A 15,724-nucleotide genomic window follows, 5' to 3' on the forward strand; every position below is an offset into this window, starting at 1 on the left:
GTCCACAGCGGGAAGTGAGGAAAGCCCTAGCAGCAGTTCCTTATGGCCCTTCCAATGCTGCCCTCTGCAAACCCAAGCATCTGTGCTGGTGTGGACGGCTTCCCTTTTTACGCAGTGAGAACACATCTCGCTGTGCATTTTTCTGTATTCATATGTATGGATCTATCTCCCTGATCACAGCAGCATACCGGGTTCCATCTTTTTATACCTCAAAATTTTATTCAAGCGCTGCTGTGTACCAGGCATCATTTGAACTTTTGGGGGTAGAGGACTGAACAGGTCAGAGAACACAGATGCTCTCATCAAGCTGACAGCCAAGTGGCGAGACAGACATTGAACTAGAGGGAAAAAAAGGCAAATACAGCATGGGTGAAAGTTCTAAGACAGTGGTTCGTATAAAAGTGTGGTTACTAGACCAGTAACGTCAGCATCCTCTGAGCTGATTACAAACATAGAGTCTCAGGCTCCACCTCAGATGGACTGAATCAGAATCTGCACTTTAACAAGACCCCAGGAGTCATGTGTACATTAGAGTTTGGGAACCACTGATTTAGAGCAATGCTATCCAATATTATTCCACATCCAATAGAACTGAAGCCACACATGTAGTTATTTTTAAATGGCCTGATTCAGGTATAAGTTACATACCATTAAATGCATCCATTTTAAGAAATGGTTTTTAGTAAATGTTCAGAGTTGTACAACCATCACCACAATCCAGTTTGGAACACGTGCATCACCCCAAAAGATCCTTCATGCCAAATTGCAGTCAGTCCCCATTCCTGCCACCCGTGTAGTTTTAAACTTTCTGGTAAGCACACTTAAAAAGTAAAAAGGTGTTGCACAACAATGTAAATGTACCTAATACCAGTGAGTAGTACATTTTTAAATGATTTAAATGGTAAATTGTATGTTGTTTTGTGTATTTTACCACACACAGACACGCACAAAAAAAGAAAGCCATGTGTACCTAACAAAACACATCTGCTGGTCAGATTTCGTCTAGAGTTTGTTCTTTTTAAAAAACAGAATTGTAGTAAAAGATTTACCATATAACTAATTGTCTGTGGAATATTAAACAGTGAAACAATTTTTTTAAGAAAGTAAAAAGCTGAACAAGTAAAACAGGTGACATTTTTTTAATGTTTTCTTTAGCTCAGTATACCCAAAGTAGCATTTTAATATGCAATCAGTACTAAAAAATTATTGATGAAATACTTACATTCTCTTTTTCCATACTGCATACTCTTTGAAATCCAGTGTGTATTTTAACACTCACAGCATATCTCAATTTGGACAGGCCACATTATAAGGGCTTCAGGAACCACGTGTGACCCATGGCTGCCATATTGTAAAGCACAGAGTTAGAGCTGTGGTTCACAAAGTGGGGTCCCTGGACCAGCACCCTCAGCATCACCAGAAATTATTGTTAGAAATTATTGGCCCCCAGTCCAGACCTGTGAATGAGAACCTCCAGGGGCGAGGCCCAGCTATCTGTGTTTCAACAAGCTTTCTTGGTGATTCTGGTGCCCACTGAGGTGTGAGAACCACTGGGACAAGTGTGAAGAAGAACTAAGTTGGTAAGGGGTAGACAGTGAGGAGGGCATCATTCATTCTTTTTTTTTTTTTTTGCTTTCTTTTAATTGTGATAAAATACACAAAATATAAAATTTACCTTTCTACCCGTTTTAAAGTATACAGCTCAGTGGCATTAAGTATTAAGTACATTCACAATGTTGTGTAACAATCACCACTATTAGGTTCAGAAACATTTCATCACCCTAAACACATACTCTGCATCTATTAAGCAGTCCACTTCTTCTGGGTTATGGTGGTTAGGGAAGATCTCACTGAGAAGGAGGAAGAAGCTGTGAATGTAACAATGTTACCAAACCAAACTTGGGCCCCTCGCTCAATGCGCAGCAAAGCCAACCCCCTGACACTGTGTGGTGGTGAAGGAAAGTACAGCGTTTATTGCAGGGCCAAGCAAGAAGAATAGGCAGCTCATACTCAAAAGACCCAAACTCCCTGATGGCTTTCAGCGAAGGGTCTTTAAAGACAGCATGAGGGAGAGGGTCACAGGGTGTGTGATCAGCTCATGCACAATTTTCTGATTGGTTGATGGTGAGGTAACAGAGTGATGTTTCTGGAATCTCCATCATCAACCTTCCAGTTCCAGCCAATCTGGGGTCTATGCACTATGTGGTCAGCACATAGTTAGCTTCTTCTACCTGATGGGGGTTTTAATATCTGCAAAACAACTCAAGGATATGGCTCAGGATATTATCTATGGCCCTTGAGGAGGAACTAAAAGTCCTTAAATTTGTTTTACAGCTGAACTATTATTATTTTGTCTTGCTTGGCTGCTTTCCTTCGTTTCTGCATTTTCTCACTTTCCTGATTAAATTTGCTCTTTGGAACTCAGAGAAGGCCTGGGAGGCTAAAGCTTTTCTACAAACAAGAGGCAGGGGACATGGTGGGGGATTCTGTCTCCGGGAGGGCCCCACAGGATCCTGCTCAGTTTCACCAAAGTGAATTTAACTGATCCCCTGTTGATGGACACTTAGGTTGTGCCCATCTATGGCTATCACAAACAGAGCTACAGCAACAAGATCCTTGTCCATATTTCTTTGCACACACGTGCAAGCCTGTGCCTGTCAGATGGTTCCTCCCAGGGGACCTGCCCCTGTTGCCCGAGATGCTGCATCACTTAGCTTAACTTTGTTCTATTTTACTTGCTACCCAAGTCATACATGATCATGGAGGAAAAACTAACAGTACAAATAAATCAAGGAACCAAATGGACAAAACCAACTTTCTGATTCTCACCATCACACCCCCTAGCATTAAGAAAGAACCGTACTGTACAGCATGTCCTCTGGGTCCCAGGCACCTAGACAGCCCACCTCTGGGAGGGCACCCAAGTTCCAGCTGCACCTCCGACCTCCCCTCTATCCCTGCCCAGGGCCTTCCTCCGGATGCTCTTTCCCGAGAAGCTGGATGTAGAAAAGAAGGGCCGCCCCAGCACAGCCGGCTCCAAGATCAAGGTGGGCATGGGGAGGGATGGGTCCATTTCCCTCATTCCAACGTCAATCCCTCCCCCATCCCAGGGCCTCTGCCCCTCCCTCTGGCACCCTCTGTTCACCAGGGCCTTCTTCCAGCTCTGGGGTTAAGGAGCTTGGACCAGCTTCCTTAATGTCCTCCTAACTCCCTAAATCCAGAAGTGAACCATCATCCTAATGTTTTTTGTTTTTTGCTTTTTTGGTCTTTTGGTCGTGTCACTTTTTTCTTCATTGTGGTAAAATACACATAAAATTTACCATATTAACCATTTTTAAGTATACGTCTCAGCAGCATTAAGTACGTTTGCATTTGCATCCTCACCATCCATCTCCAGAACTTTCTCATCTTCCCAAACTGAAACTCTGTCCCCATGAAACACTCACTCCCCATCCCCTCCCCCAGCCCCTGGCCCCCACCATCTACTTCCTGTCTCTATGGATTTGACCCTTCTAGGGACCTCCTATAAATGGAATCAGACAGCATTTAACCTTTTGTGACTGGTTTATTTCACTGAGCATATCTTCAAGGTTCAAGCATGTGTCAGAATTTCCTTCCTTTTTAAGGCTGAATAATACTCCATTTACGGATATACCGTTTTTTCTTATCCATTCCTCCAAGTGATGGACACTTGGGCTGTTTTCACCTTTTGGCTATTGTGAATAGTGCTGCTATGAACATGGGTGTCCCATCCTAATAATATTTCAATAACCATATATGGGGCACTTATCAGTGCTGGCAGCAAACATAAGACACTTTACAGAGGTGGGACTAGTCCCATCTGGCAGATGGCAGGCCAAGGCTCAGAGAGGTGCAGTCACTGGCCCAGATCACACAGCAGAGCTGTGATCCACACCAGGGTCTCTCCTGCCGCTCCCCTGATCCTCCCACCTGGAATGATTTCCTTTCTAGTCTCCCCTGAGGGACTAAAATGCACAACCCTAGCCTCTCAGACACACACACGTGATTCTCTGCTTCCAAAGTACTGTGCCCCAAAGGACAGGCAGAAATTTCTGGGCAACATGCTCCCACGTGCTCAGTTACTCCATCAACAAACGTTCAACAAGAGAAGCCACCGCAAGAAGAAGCCCGCGCACCGCAACAAAGAGTAGCCCCTGCTCGCCACAACTAGAGCAAGCCCACACGCAGCAACGAAGACCCAACGCAGCCAAAAATAAACAAATTAATTTTTTAAAAAAAAAGTTCACTGAGCACTTATTCTGTGCCAGGCTAAGTGGTGAATATGGCAGACATGTGAGCTCCTGGTTTGCGGTTTGAGGGTCAGGTAGATGCACGATATCAACCCCATGTGATACGTGTTAACAGAGTCACATACGGAATGGACCAGGGACACCTGAGCCCGTGGTCCATCAGGTGCCACACACCCAGCCAGGGTGTCCTGTCTCTTGTATTCAGGGTGGGAAGAGAGAGAGGCCAGAGGGTCCCATCTGTGCTCCCCACCTCCACTTTCTCCCCGCTCCCTTAGAAACAAGCCAATGACCTGGTATCCACGCTGAAGAGGTGCACACCCCACTACCTCCGCTGCATCAAGCCCAACGAGACCAAGAGGCCCCGTGACTGGGAGGAGAACAGGTGACCCCCCCCGCCCCGTCTGGGCCAGTCCACACCAGCTGACCCTCCCTCCACAACCCCCCCAGGGTCGTGGGACCCATCAAAGGGCTCACCCAAGCCGACCCCTAGGACCAGCACAAAACCCCTCAGGGCCCCAGGGTTATACCTAACACTGATCAAGACCCCAAGGGAAGACCCCAGACTGTCTGTAGGATGCCCCAGGGACTAACACAGTCCCCCTCATTCCCCAAACCCCACGTGCCACCCCCTGAAATTGAAACTGACCCCCGAACAAACACAGATCCCCCAGAACCGAGGCTCCCCCAATGCACAAAACTAACTCTCAAGCAGGCCTCTGTGGCCAGCAGTGAACCTCCTTCCCTAGACCTCAGAACTCACCCCCACTGCCTCCAGCACGAATCCAGACACCCCCCCCAACTCCCAGGACCACCAGGGGACTCAGGCTGCCCTCCCTCCAGGGTCAAGCACCAGGTGGAGTATCTGGGCCTAAAGGAGAACATCAGGGTGCGCCGGGCAGGCTTCGCCTACCGCCGCCAGTTTGCCAAGTTCCTGCAGAGGTGAGGCGCCCTCCGCCACACACACCCTGGCCCCAACACCCAACCGCCCTGCTAGCTGCTCAAACCCTCCCCTGCCCTCCCCCTCCAGGTATGCTATTCTGACCCCCGAGACGTGGCCGCACTGGCGTGGGGACGAGCGTCAGGGGGTCCAGCACTTGCTGCGGGCGGTCAACATGGAGCCAGACCAGTACCAGATGGGGAGCACCAAGGTCTTCGTCAAGAACCCTGAGTCCGTAAGTGTGTGTGAGAGACAGACAGACAGACACCAGCATCACCTGCGTGGTCCTGCTCTTCAGGCCACTGTGCGACTGTGGGCACGCTTCCTCTCCCCTCCAAGCCTCAGTTTCTCCATTTGGAAAGTGGGGAGAGTCATAGCCACACCGCAGGATCAGGGCAAGGATTAGACAAAACAGAAAGTCCAAGGCATGGTGCCTGGCATGTAGTAGGTGCTCAAAAAAAACTAAATTAGCTGAACGGTCCATGGTGGCCAGGAAGCAGGTGAAGAAACACATGGCCGCCTGTGGTGACATCCCCTTGGAGGAGATGAGAACTCACAGCTTATCCAGAGTGTCTTTTTCTTTTTCTTTTCTTTTTTTTTTTTTTTTTTTTTGTGGCCGTTCCATACAGCTTGCAGGATCTTAGTTCCCCAACCAAGGATTGAACCCGGGCCCTCAGCAGTGAAAGCGTGGCGTCCTAACTACTCACTGGGCCGCCAGGGAATTCAGAATGTCTTTTCGACCCTTCCTTTCTTCTTTCTTTCCTCCAGCCCTTTTTTCTTTCTACCGTCTTCATTTTTTCCTTTGCCCTCCTTCCTCCTATCTTGTTTTCTTTCTCCTCTTTTCTTCTTTCATTCCTTCGTTCATGAACACATTTGAGTCCCCGGGCTCACCCTACTCCAGTATAACCTCATGTTAACTTGGTTACATCTGCAAAGACCCTCTTTCCAGATGGGGTCACAATCATAAGTTCCCACCAAGTGGACAGGAGTTTTGGGAGAATGCTATTCAACCCAGTACACCAGGGCCAAGCTCAGATTTGGGGCACACCCACCCCTGCCTCTCCCAGCATAAAGGAGATGCCTTTAAAACTCTGGAGACAGGAAGATTCATTTCCCAAACTGAAAACAAATCCTCTTCACTGGGCAGAAATAACAAGGTTGGAGGACACTTGTCCTGGTTGACTGGCCCACCCCCAGTTCTGCATGGCTGGTCTCCCTTTACTCATAACTGTCCTTCCCTCGGCAAACCACAGAATGCATTTACGTGCCCTCCAGACACCCTATACAAGGCATTACTTGAACGTGCTTTGCACACGTACCCATGGACCCACAGAGTATTGGTCTGAGAATCAAAAGTAGATGTAAATGCCAGTCAACTCCCTGCAACCTGTGAACCTGCGATGTTTTTTTTTTTTTTTCCTGGTGAGAACTCCCCACTTTTTATGAACAGTTATTAAACACCCACAGCTTTAAAAGTCCTTCAAGGTATATATTTTTAAAGTGAGAATTCTTTTAGTCCTGGCAGGGGAGCCTGGGGTTTCTGGGAGACATCAGCCACCTTGGTCAGCAAAGTGGCAGCCACGCTTTCAGCAGTGATGTGATATTTGTGTATTTGAGAAACCCCTCTGGGTGAAATGTCAATTATTTTTCTAAATAAAGCCCAACTTTATTTTCAATACTTTTCCCATTTTCACTGATTGACAATGCTGTCCCTTCTGTCACTAAATTTCCATTTGAATTATGACATTTCCCCATCATCCATCCTGGTCCGACTGGTTGTTCTATTCTTTGACCAGCACCCCATTGTTTTTATTACTGTAGATTTGTAATATTTTCATATCCAGTAGGTCCCTTTCCCTGATATAGTCGCCGGTTATTATTCCAGATGACTTGCTCTAATATAGTTTATTCTCTAAGTCCCCTGTGGGTGGAGACTCTTAAAATTCAAAAGCCTTTTCTCTGCTTTCTGTGAAAGCTTCCTTTCCAGGGCTGCCACGGATGGGTGTGCAGGTTGTATACCGCACAACCATGTGGTAGCCGGTCACATCCCAGTCCTATCCATCAGATTTTCATATCTGCAGTACTTTGTTGGTTTTCCAAGATGCACACTGGTTTGCATTTCTAACATGTCTGAAACTGAAGTGTACCTCACATGGATGACATGCCACAGTTTAATTAGCATGAGAAACCATGATGTTATACCATTTCCGGTAAGACCACACAGCTAGTAAGTGGCAGAGCTGGGATTTGAACCCAGCAAGACAAACCTGCAGCTATGATTTAATGCAGAAGATTGTGCCCAGTATTGGGACCCTGGGTCTGGTCATTTGGAGAAAGACAAAATTTTTTGCCCACAGTGTAAGAGCATGTGTGCGGGTGCCTGTCAGCAAGAGCACGTGGGTGGGGTGGGCTCAGGGGAAACTGGAGACTGTGTTCCCCGGGGAGATGCCAGGACCCACCGGCCCTCCTTCTTGCCCAGCTCTTCCTTCTGGAGGAGATGCGAGAGCGCAAGTTCGATGGCTTTGCCCGCACCATCCAGAAGGCCTGGCGGCGCCATGTGGCAGTCCGGAAGTACGAGGAGATGCGGGAGGAAGGTGAGAGGCTGCAGGTGGGAGGCTGGGGCTGAGGACAGAGGGGCCTGAAGGAGCCAGGCTGTGACCTCTGCCCCCCACCCTGTGTCGCCACAGCTTCCAACATCCTGCTGAACAAGAAGGAGCGGAGACGGAACAGCATCAATAGGAACTTCGTTGGGGACTACCTGGGGCTGGAGGAGCGGCCGGAGCTGCGTCAGTTCCTGGGCAAGAGGGAGCGAGTGGACTTTGCTGACTCGGTCAACAAGTACGACCGCCGCTTCAAGGTGAGGCACTAGCAGGCGGCCACATCTGGGACCCTGACCCCAGCCTGGCCACCCCCCACCAGAGGTACACCCTCACCTGGCCCAGACCTGCCCACAGGTATAGGCTCAACTAATGTAGATACAGCTGTCCATCAAATACGCCCTCGTGTAGCCCAGACACACCTGTCCATCAGGTACATCTTCACCTGGCCAGACACATCTGTCCATAATTACACACTCACCTTGTTCAGAAGTCCTGACCACAGATTCACCTTCACTTATCCGGGACATACTTATCCATTAAGTACATTCTCACCCAGTCTAGACAGACCTCTCAGTTAGACACACCTTCACCTGGCTCAAATACACCTGTGCACAGGTAAACTCTCATCGGTCCTGGGCACCCATGTCCAGCAGGCATACCTTCACCTACTCTGTACCTGTTCACTGCCCAGAAACCCTTTTCTAGCCAATATACCCTTACTTAACCTCCTGTTTCTTATATAAAGTAACCACTCATGTAGCTTCACATGGAGGGACCTGACCTGTCCTTCACCTGACCTGCCAGCGCTACCTCTCTGCCTGGGGTTGATCCCCTGGGGCCAGGCTGCCGATGCCCGGGGCTCCCTCTGGTTTTGCATCCTCATAGGCCATCAAGAGGGACTTGATCCTGACGCCCAAGTGTGTGTATGTGATCGGGCGGGAGAAGGTGAAGAAGGGACCTGAGAAGGGCCAGGTGCGTGAGGTCCTGAAGAAGAAGCTGGAGATCCAGGCCTTACGGGGAGTTTCCCTCAGGTGGGGCTCCCACAGGCACCCCCGCCAGGCCCCTTCATTCTCAGCTGCCCTCTTATTTGTTACCCCATCTGTCACCCTGAACGTCTTACCTGCTGCTGTACCTGCAACCTTCTCTTGGTCCTACCTGTCACCTTCACCTGCCCTCGCATTCATGATCCTTATTTGCCAACAGCACCTGTCCCCTCACCTGACCCTTACCACCTTTTCCAGCTCCTTGCCACCTCTCCCGTTTCCCCTCACATGTGTAACCCCTCACTTGCCCCTTACCTGACCCCTGACCCTCCCCTGTCCATCTCAAATGTCAGTCCTTCTGCCAGCCTCACCTGTCACTCTCACCTGCCTTTCCTCCCGCCCCTCCTCCAGCACGAGGCAGGACGACTTCTTCATCCTCCAAGAAGACACGGCCGACAGCTTCCTGGAGAGCGTCTTCAAGACCGAGTTCGTCAGCCTCCTGTGCAAGCGCTTCGAGGAGGCGGTGCGGAGGCCCCTGCCCCTCACCTTCAGCGACACGTACGACCCTCACCTCCTGCACCATCCTCGGGCTGGGCACTGCTTCCTCCTCCGCCTCACGGACCGGCCAAAATGCGCCCGTGCCTCGTCCCCTCCCACCCCAGCCCGGGTCCGGCAAGGATGGGATGGGGAGGTGACCCCCTCTTGGGGGGAGGTGGGGACCCCCACAGCTTCCTCCTCTCCTCACAGACTACAGTTCCGGGTGAAGAAGGAGGGCTGGGGCGGAGGTGGCACCCGCAGCGTCACTTTCTCCCGTGGCTCCGGCGACGTGGCGATGCTCAAGGCTAGCGGCCGGACCCTCTCGGTCGGCGTGGGTGATGGACTGCCCAAAAGCTCCAGTGAGTCTACGCCGAACCGGGAGACAGAGACGAAGAGGCGCTCAGGAAGAGGCGGGCCCCTAGGGGCGGGACCAGCCATAGGGACCAATCAAGGCTGTGGGGGCGGAGCCAGTGGCGCGGGGCCAAGGGTGGGTGAGGGCCATGGAGGGGCGGGACTTGAGAGACCTAAAGAGAGAACGCGGCCGTGAAGAGGGCAGGGCTCGCGAGGTGACCAATGAGTGGGCGAGAAACATGGAAGGGGCGAGGCCGCGGAGTCCACCCTTGAGCAGGCTATGAATGGGGAGAGCCTTGGAGTGGGCGGGCCCAGGAGCCAATGAGAGATAGGTTCCCGGAGGGGCGGAGCCAATTATTGGGCGGAACCAGTGTTCCAGTAACTAAGGGGCTCCCTCCTGATGGGAGAGCCAGTGAGCCGGGGGGGGCGGGGACCGCGGCGGAGCCACAGGGTGGATTAGACTTGTGGGCGGGGCCAAGAACCTCGTCTGGTCACCACTCAAATCCCTACATCTTTTGCCCTTTCCCTTTCAGAGCCTACACGGAAGGGAATGGCCCAGGGAAAACGTAGAAGGTCGGCCCAGGCCCCTACCCGGGCAGCTCCCGGGCCCCCTAGAGGTGAAGAGACACCCCCCACTAAGTGTCTTCCTTGCCTCTTGTGGGCTCCAAGGCCTAAACCAGACCTCTTGTCGACAGGATCTAACAAGCAGAGTTGACCATGCTCTTCTTTTCTGTCCAGAACTCTCCATAGCTCCCCATCTCCCAAAGAATAAAGGCAAAGCTTAGTTTGGTATTCAAAGCCCTTCAGAATCCGAACCCAGCTAACCACTGACCTCTTCTCTCCTCCCACCTTACACTCCTGTCATGCAAGCTACATGTTATTTTGCCAACTTACCAAATTTGTTCTTACCTCCAGGCCTTTGCTTGGACTGTTTGCTCTGCCTGTCTCCCAAATTCCTACTCCACTTGAGCTCTTATTCATCCTCCAAGACTCACCCACAAAAGCCATCCTACAGAAGAGGGTAGGGGAAAATCTTACCCCTTCAGAGTCTCCCTCTAGGGCCTCCTAGCCCCAGGGTCTCTCTCTCCAGGCCATTCCTTACCATACTGGGTTAAGAGTAGCTGCCTCTTCCCTCAGACAGGGAACTTGGAGCCAAGTCCCCCCAAATCGTCCTAGCATCACCCTGACAAATGCCCCCATCTCCTTGCAGGCCTGGATCACAATGGGGTGCCTCCCTCTGCCAGAGGGGGCCCCCTACCCCTGGAGTTCACATCCAGACGGGGCTCCCAGAAGCCACCACAGGGCCCTCCATCCTCAGCCTTGGGGGCCAGCAGACGCCCACGGGCACGGCCGCCCTCGGAGCACAACACAGAATTCCTCAATGTGCCTGACCAGGGCATGGCTGGGTAGGTGGTGTGGGAGGGCAACCCCAGGAGGTGGGGGAGTGTCTGGGGCTATGACGAGTGCCTCCATGTGCCCACAGCATGCAGAGGAAGCGCAGCGTAGGGCAGAGACCTGTGCCCGGCGTGGGCCGACCTAAGCCCCAGCCACGGACACATGGCCCAAGGTGCCGGGCACTGTACCAGTACGTGGGCCAAGATGTGGACGAGCTGAGCTTCAACGTGAACGAGGTCATCGAGATCCTCATGGAAGGTGTGTGTGCCAGGGCAGAAATGGGAGGAGCCAGGGTCTGGAGGTCACCTCCTAAGCCATCCTGGGAGCCTGGCCTCACTTGTATCGCACCCCGTACCAGCCTCATTCTTCTCACCTGTCAAGCACTAGGACTAATGGCAGAACCTACTTTGTGAGTAGGAAATGGGCCATGTCTGGATGGCCCAGGCCTCCAGACCTCCTACCTTGCCCCTGGGTTGCCCCTAGAGAAGCCTGGGACTCAACAGCACCCTCTGCAGGTGGGTAGGGGAACCCTTAGGGGTCATTCCTGGTTCCACCAAGGGGATTATGGAGGGACCTATAGGAGGAGATGGATGAGGGACGAGCACAAGTGAATGGTCTAGAAAATGTCAGAGTGTGAGCCAGTGGCAAGGAAAACCCACGCGTTGCTCCCTCCCTTCCATCTTCTCTTTTTTTTTTTGGAAGTCCCGTAAAAGACGTGTTTTTTTTTCTTTTCTTTGCCGCACTGCTCGGCTCGTGGGATGTTAGTTCCCAGACCAGGGATCAAACCCGGGCCCTCGGCAGTGAGAGCGCAGAGTCCTAACCACTGGACCGCTGGGGAATTGCCCTTCTGTCTTCTCTTTTCAGCTTCTGCCTTATGCCAGGCCAGTGCAGACGAATAAGACAGAAAGACAGACACAGAGCCAGCATGAAAGGCTTTCTCCAGAGTGGGCTGGGCTCAGCCTCACGCTCTCTTCTCTCCCACAGATTCCTCAGGCTGGTGGAAAGGCCGGCTGCATGGCCAGGAGGGCCTTTTCCCAGGAAACTACGTGGAGAAGATCTGAGCGGAACAGGGGCCTGGGATCCTGCCATCCCACCTGCCTGCCTGGATCCTGCCAGGAGCCAGGCCCTGCAATGCGGGTCTCGTTTCCCTTGGCTGCATTGGCCAGAAGGTCCAGTCCTGTGGCCTCCAGCCCAGCCTAGCCCAGGTCCTGGGTCGAGGGGTCACCACTTAAGCCACCCCCGGGCCCTGGCTTCCCCCAAGGCACACCTGTTTCCTCCTGTGTCAAACAGAGCTAACAGCAGAACCTACCTCCCAGCTGCCTTGTGAGTAGGAAGTGAGTTGTGTCCTGCAGGCAAAGTGCTGGGCACAGTCGGGGGGGCCTTGACAAGCTTGACTTCCCTCCTTCTCTCACCACTGAGGCAATAAATGTTTGCCGAGTGAAAACATGAGTTAACTTACTGAGCCCCAACAAGGACCACCTTCTCACAACCCTGTGGGGTGGGAGCAGCGAATATCCCATTTTACAGATGGAAAAATGGAGGCTCGGAGAGGTTTAGTCACTCACCCAAGATTGCACAGAGCCAAGTCTTGAACTCAGATATGCTTCTGCCCCTCACAAAGCTTGAGTTTGTCTCACTTGCTAGCTTCCAGAAGCTGCATGCCAGCTTTCCTGCAGCAAATGTTCCAGTGGGTCCTGTCAGCTTTGACTCTGCACGCCCCCGCAAACAAACTGGGACCCTACTGGACCCTGACAAAGGAGGCAGGTCCCACATGGCCCCCCATAATTCACCCTGAATCACCCCTGAACCCTGACCCCCACCCCATGTCTGTGTTTTCTTAGCCCTCACTCACCTAGCGTCAGGACCAGTTCTGACATTCGAGGACCCTGGCCTTCTGCACTTATTGTCATGGTGAAGAGGGGGTCAGCCTAGCTACCAGCTGTCTGTTGGTCCCCGCAGCTGTCTCCAAACCAGTGCCGGAGTCTGAGCCTTTCAGACCTCCCTGCAGGTGCAGCTGAAACCTTAGGTCTGACCCTAAGGATCCTGACTTTCCAAATGAACACCCCCTCTGTGCTCAGCCCCACAAAGAGCAGTCAGTCTGGGAGAGATGGAGCCAGATGGGTGGGGTCAGGACTGAGCCAGAGAAGAGACAGGGGCTGGAGCAGGGGAGGGAGATGCAGAGAGAGTGTGGACATTGCTGGAGGAGCCAAGAAGGATGAAAAGGGTCAGCAGATCTTTTTTTTTTTTTTTAATTTTATCTTTATTTATTTATATATATATTTTGGCTGCGTTGGGTCTTTGTTGCTGTGCGCGGGCTTTCTCTAGCTGCAGTGAGCAGGGGCTACTCTTTGTTGCGGTGCGCGGGCTTCTCACTGAGGTGGCTTCTCTTGTTGCGGAGCACGGGCTCTAGGCGCGCGGGCTGCAGTACTTGTGGCGCACGGGCTTAGTTATTCCGTGGCATGTGGGACCTTCCCCGACCAGGGCTGGCAACCCATGTCCCCTGCATTGGCAGGCAGATTCTTAACCACTGCGCCACCAGGGAAGCCCTGGGTCAGCAGATCTTGACGGCAAATACCACACAGAGTGATCTATGCTGTGATGGGAGGACTCCAGGCAGAGGACACCTACCCACCTGGGGGATGGGAGATGAGGTATCAAAGAAAGACTGGTCAGCAGAGCCTTCTGTAGAATCTACACCTACCTGGGAAGCTGAGCGTGGCTGGGAAAAAAAAATCCCAATTTTGCAGCTGGGTCTCAACAGCCCTTTTATTAGCCAATCACTATACAAAAGCATTTAACCAGTCCCTTGAATGTCCCTGGTTCTCTGCATCTCTGACTTTTGCCCCTCCACTGCCCAGTCACCACTGTGCGTGTCTCTCTGCAAGACTTAGATTGGGGGACAGAGTGGGGGAGGACTGTGTGAGCCACCACCTCATCAGCTGGGCATTTCCTGGTGCTGAAGGGGAATGAGGGCCTCTGTCTCCCTTCTCTGCCCTAGAATTCATCATGCAGGCTGCCCCCACTCCTGGCACTTTGGGGTACAGCCCTGTGGCCCCACTGCCATAGCAGGCACCCTGTTTGCAGGAAGTGGGGCCTTCCGGGCAGGACTGATGGGTGAGGTTTGGGCGAGGCACTGGGGATGAAGAAGGGAGTGGGTTTGACATCTTCTAACAGACAGCATCTCACATCTAGGTTATAAGCATCTTCGGACTGCAAACCTCAGAGTCAGCTTGGTCCCACCCACTCAGCAACATCCTGTTGACTCTTTTACAAAATTTCTTAAGTTGGGCCCCTCCTCTCCCTTTCTTGGTTCCCTGTCCTTTCTGGGACCTCGCCCCACCCTTCCCCAGATTGCACCAACCTCCCCTGCACACACACACACACACACACACACACACATCCCTCCACCCTGCATCAAAATGATGTTTTTTTAATTAAGGAGTTTTTAATACAGTTAATGAGTTTTAACTGTATTAATGATAATCAAAAGAAAACAGTTTTTTAAAATTCAAACAGCCCATGGGAATTCCCTGGCCGTCCAGTGGTTAGGACTCTGCGCTTTCACTGTGGTGGGCCCGGGTTCGATCCCTGGTCAGGGAACTAAGACACAAGGGGTTTTTTTGGCTGCACTGCACAAGCTGCATGGTGCGGCCAAAAAAAAAAAAAAAAATTCAAACAGCCCAAGAGTGAAAAATCTGTCTTCCCCTCACTCGAAAATTCCTGTCCCCCCCAATTTGTTAACGTCTGTCTCCTTCCAGTGGTATTCTTAGCGTATAAAAGCAGATAGGGGGCTTCCCTGGTGGCGCAGTGGTTGAGAATCTGCCTGCTAATGCAGGGCACACGGGTTCGAGCCCTGGTCTGGGAAGATCCCACATGCCGCGGAGCAACTAGGCCCGTGAGCCACAACTACTGAGCCTGCGCGTCTGGAGCCTGTGCTCCGCAACAAGAGAGGCCGCGATAGTGAGAGGCCCGCGCACCGCGATGAAGAGTGGCCCCCGCTTGCCACAACTAGAGAAAGCCCCCGCACAGAAACGAAGACCCAACACAGCCATAAATAAATAAATAAATAAATCCCATTAAAAAAAGAAAAAAAAAGTCATGTTCCTTGCTTTAAAAAAAAAAAAAAAAGAAACGTACGTTGGATAGGTGACTCATTCCACGCCGGTATACCCAATGCTCTCCATCCATCCTCCTGAAAACACGCACCTCTCCATCCTTAGACTACACCCGTTCCGGGTGTCCCGAGGACGGACAGTTGGCTTGCTTCCTGCCCTTGGCTATCTCAGCAGACCCATTGCAACGTCAGAACTAAGTGCATTGAAAATTTTGACGGCCACTGCCAATTTCCCTCCAAAGAGGAGGCCCTCTAAACACGACCTCTTCAAAAAAAAAACCGCTGTTTATCCCCTTTCGAGGTATGGTGACGGGACTGGAGAGGATGAAGATGCTCATTTTGCAGAGGAGAACACAGAGGCCCGGGAAGATTTTAATCCTAGATCTCTGCGTGCAGATTCTTTGCACCCTATGACTGCCCTCGGCTTGCAAATCCGCCACGGCGCACGTTCCGCTGTCCAGGACAATCCCGGATCTCAGGCCCCGCCTCCTCGCGGAGCACTGTGCACAGGCCACCTCCCCCATTCTCGCGAGAGC

The 15,724-nt window shown here is 51.8% G+C and overlaps 1 protein-coding gene across 3 annotated transcripts in view; it reads left to right on the plus strand.

The window, feature by feature from the left end:
• MYO1F (myosin IF) overlaps positions 1-12,523 on the plus strand; it is a 29,849-nt gene extending 17,326 nt beyond the window's left edge. For 2 of the 3 annotated variants that reach the window (XM_036846811.1, XM_036846812.1), the window contains exons 16-27: positions 2,966-3,047; positions 4,547-4,653; positions 5,112-5,210; positions 5,299-5,443; positions 7,688-7,802; positions 7,896-8,065; positions 8,694-8,839; positions 9,203-9,687; positions 10,213-10,296; positions 10,890-11,085; positions 11,163-11,332; positions 12,059-12,523. In XM_036846811.1, the coding sequence (XP_036702706.1) occupies positions 2,966-3,047; positions 4,547-4,653; positions 5,112-5,210; positions 5,299-5,443; positions 7,688-7,802; positions 7,896-8,065; positions 8,694-8,839; positions 9,203-9,687; positions 10,213-10,296; positions 10,890-11,085; positions 11,163-11,332; positions 12,059-12,135 (1,876 nt within the window). In that variant the 3' untranslated portion in view covers positions 12,136-12,523. The remainder of the gene's footprint in view (positions 1-2,965; positions 3,048-4,546; positions 4,654-5,111; positions 5,211-5,298; positions 5,444-7,687; positions 7,803-7,895; positions 8,066-8,693; positions 8,840-9,202; positions 9,688-10,212; positions 10,297-10,889; positions 11,086-11,162; positions 11,333-12,058) is intronic. The other variant, XM_036846813.1, reaches the window with a different exon arrangement.
• The last annotated feature ends 3,201 nt before the right edge of the window (positions 12,524-15,724 follow it).

This window comes from Balaenoptera musculus, chromosome 3 (genome assembly GCF_009873245.2).
Source record: "Balaenoptera musculus isolate JJ_BM4_2016_0621 chromosome 3, mBalMus1.pri.v3, whole genome shotgun sequence".
In the NCBI taxonomy this organism is placed as follows: Eukaryota; Metazoa; Chordata; class Mammalia; order Artiodactyla; family Balaenopteridae; genus Balaenoptera; species Balaenoptera musculus.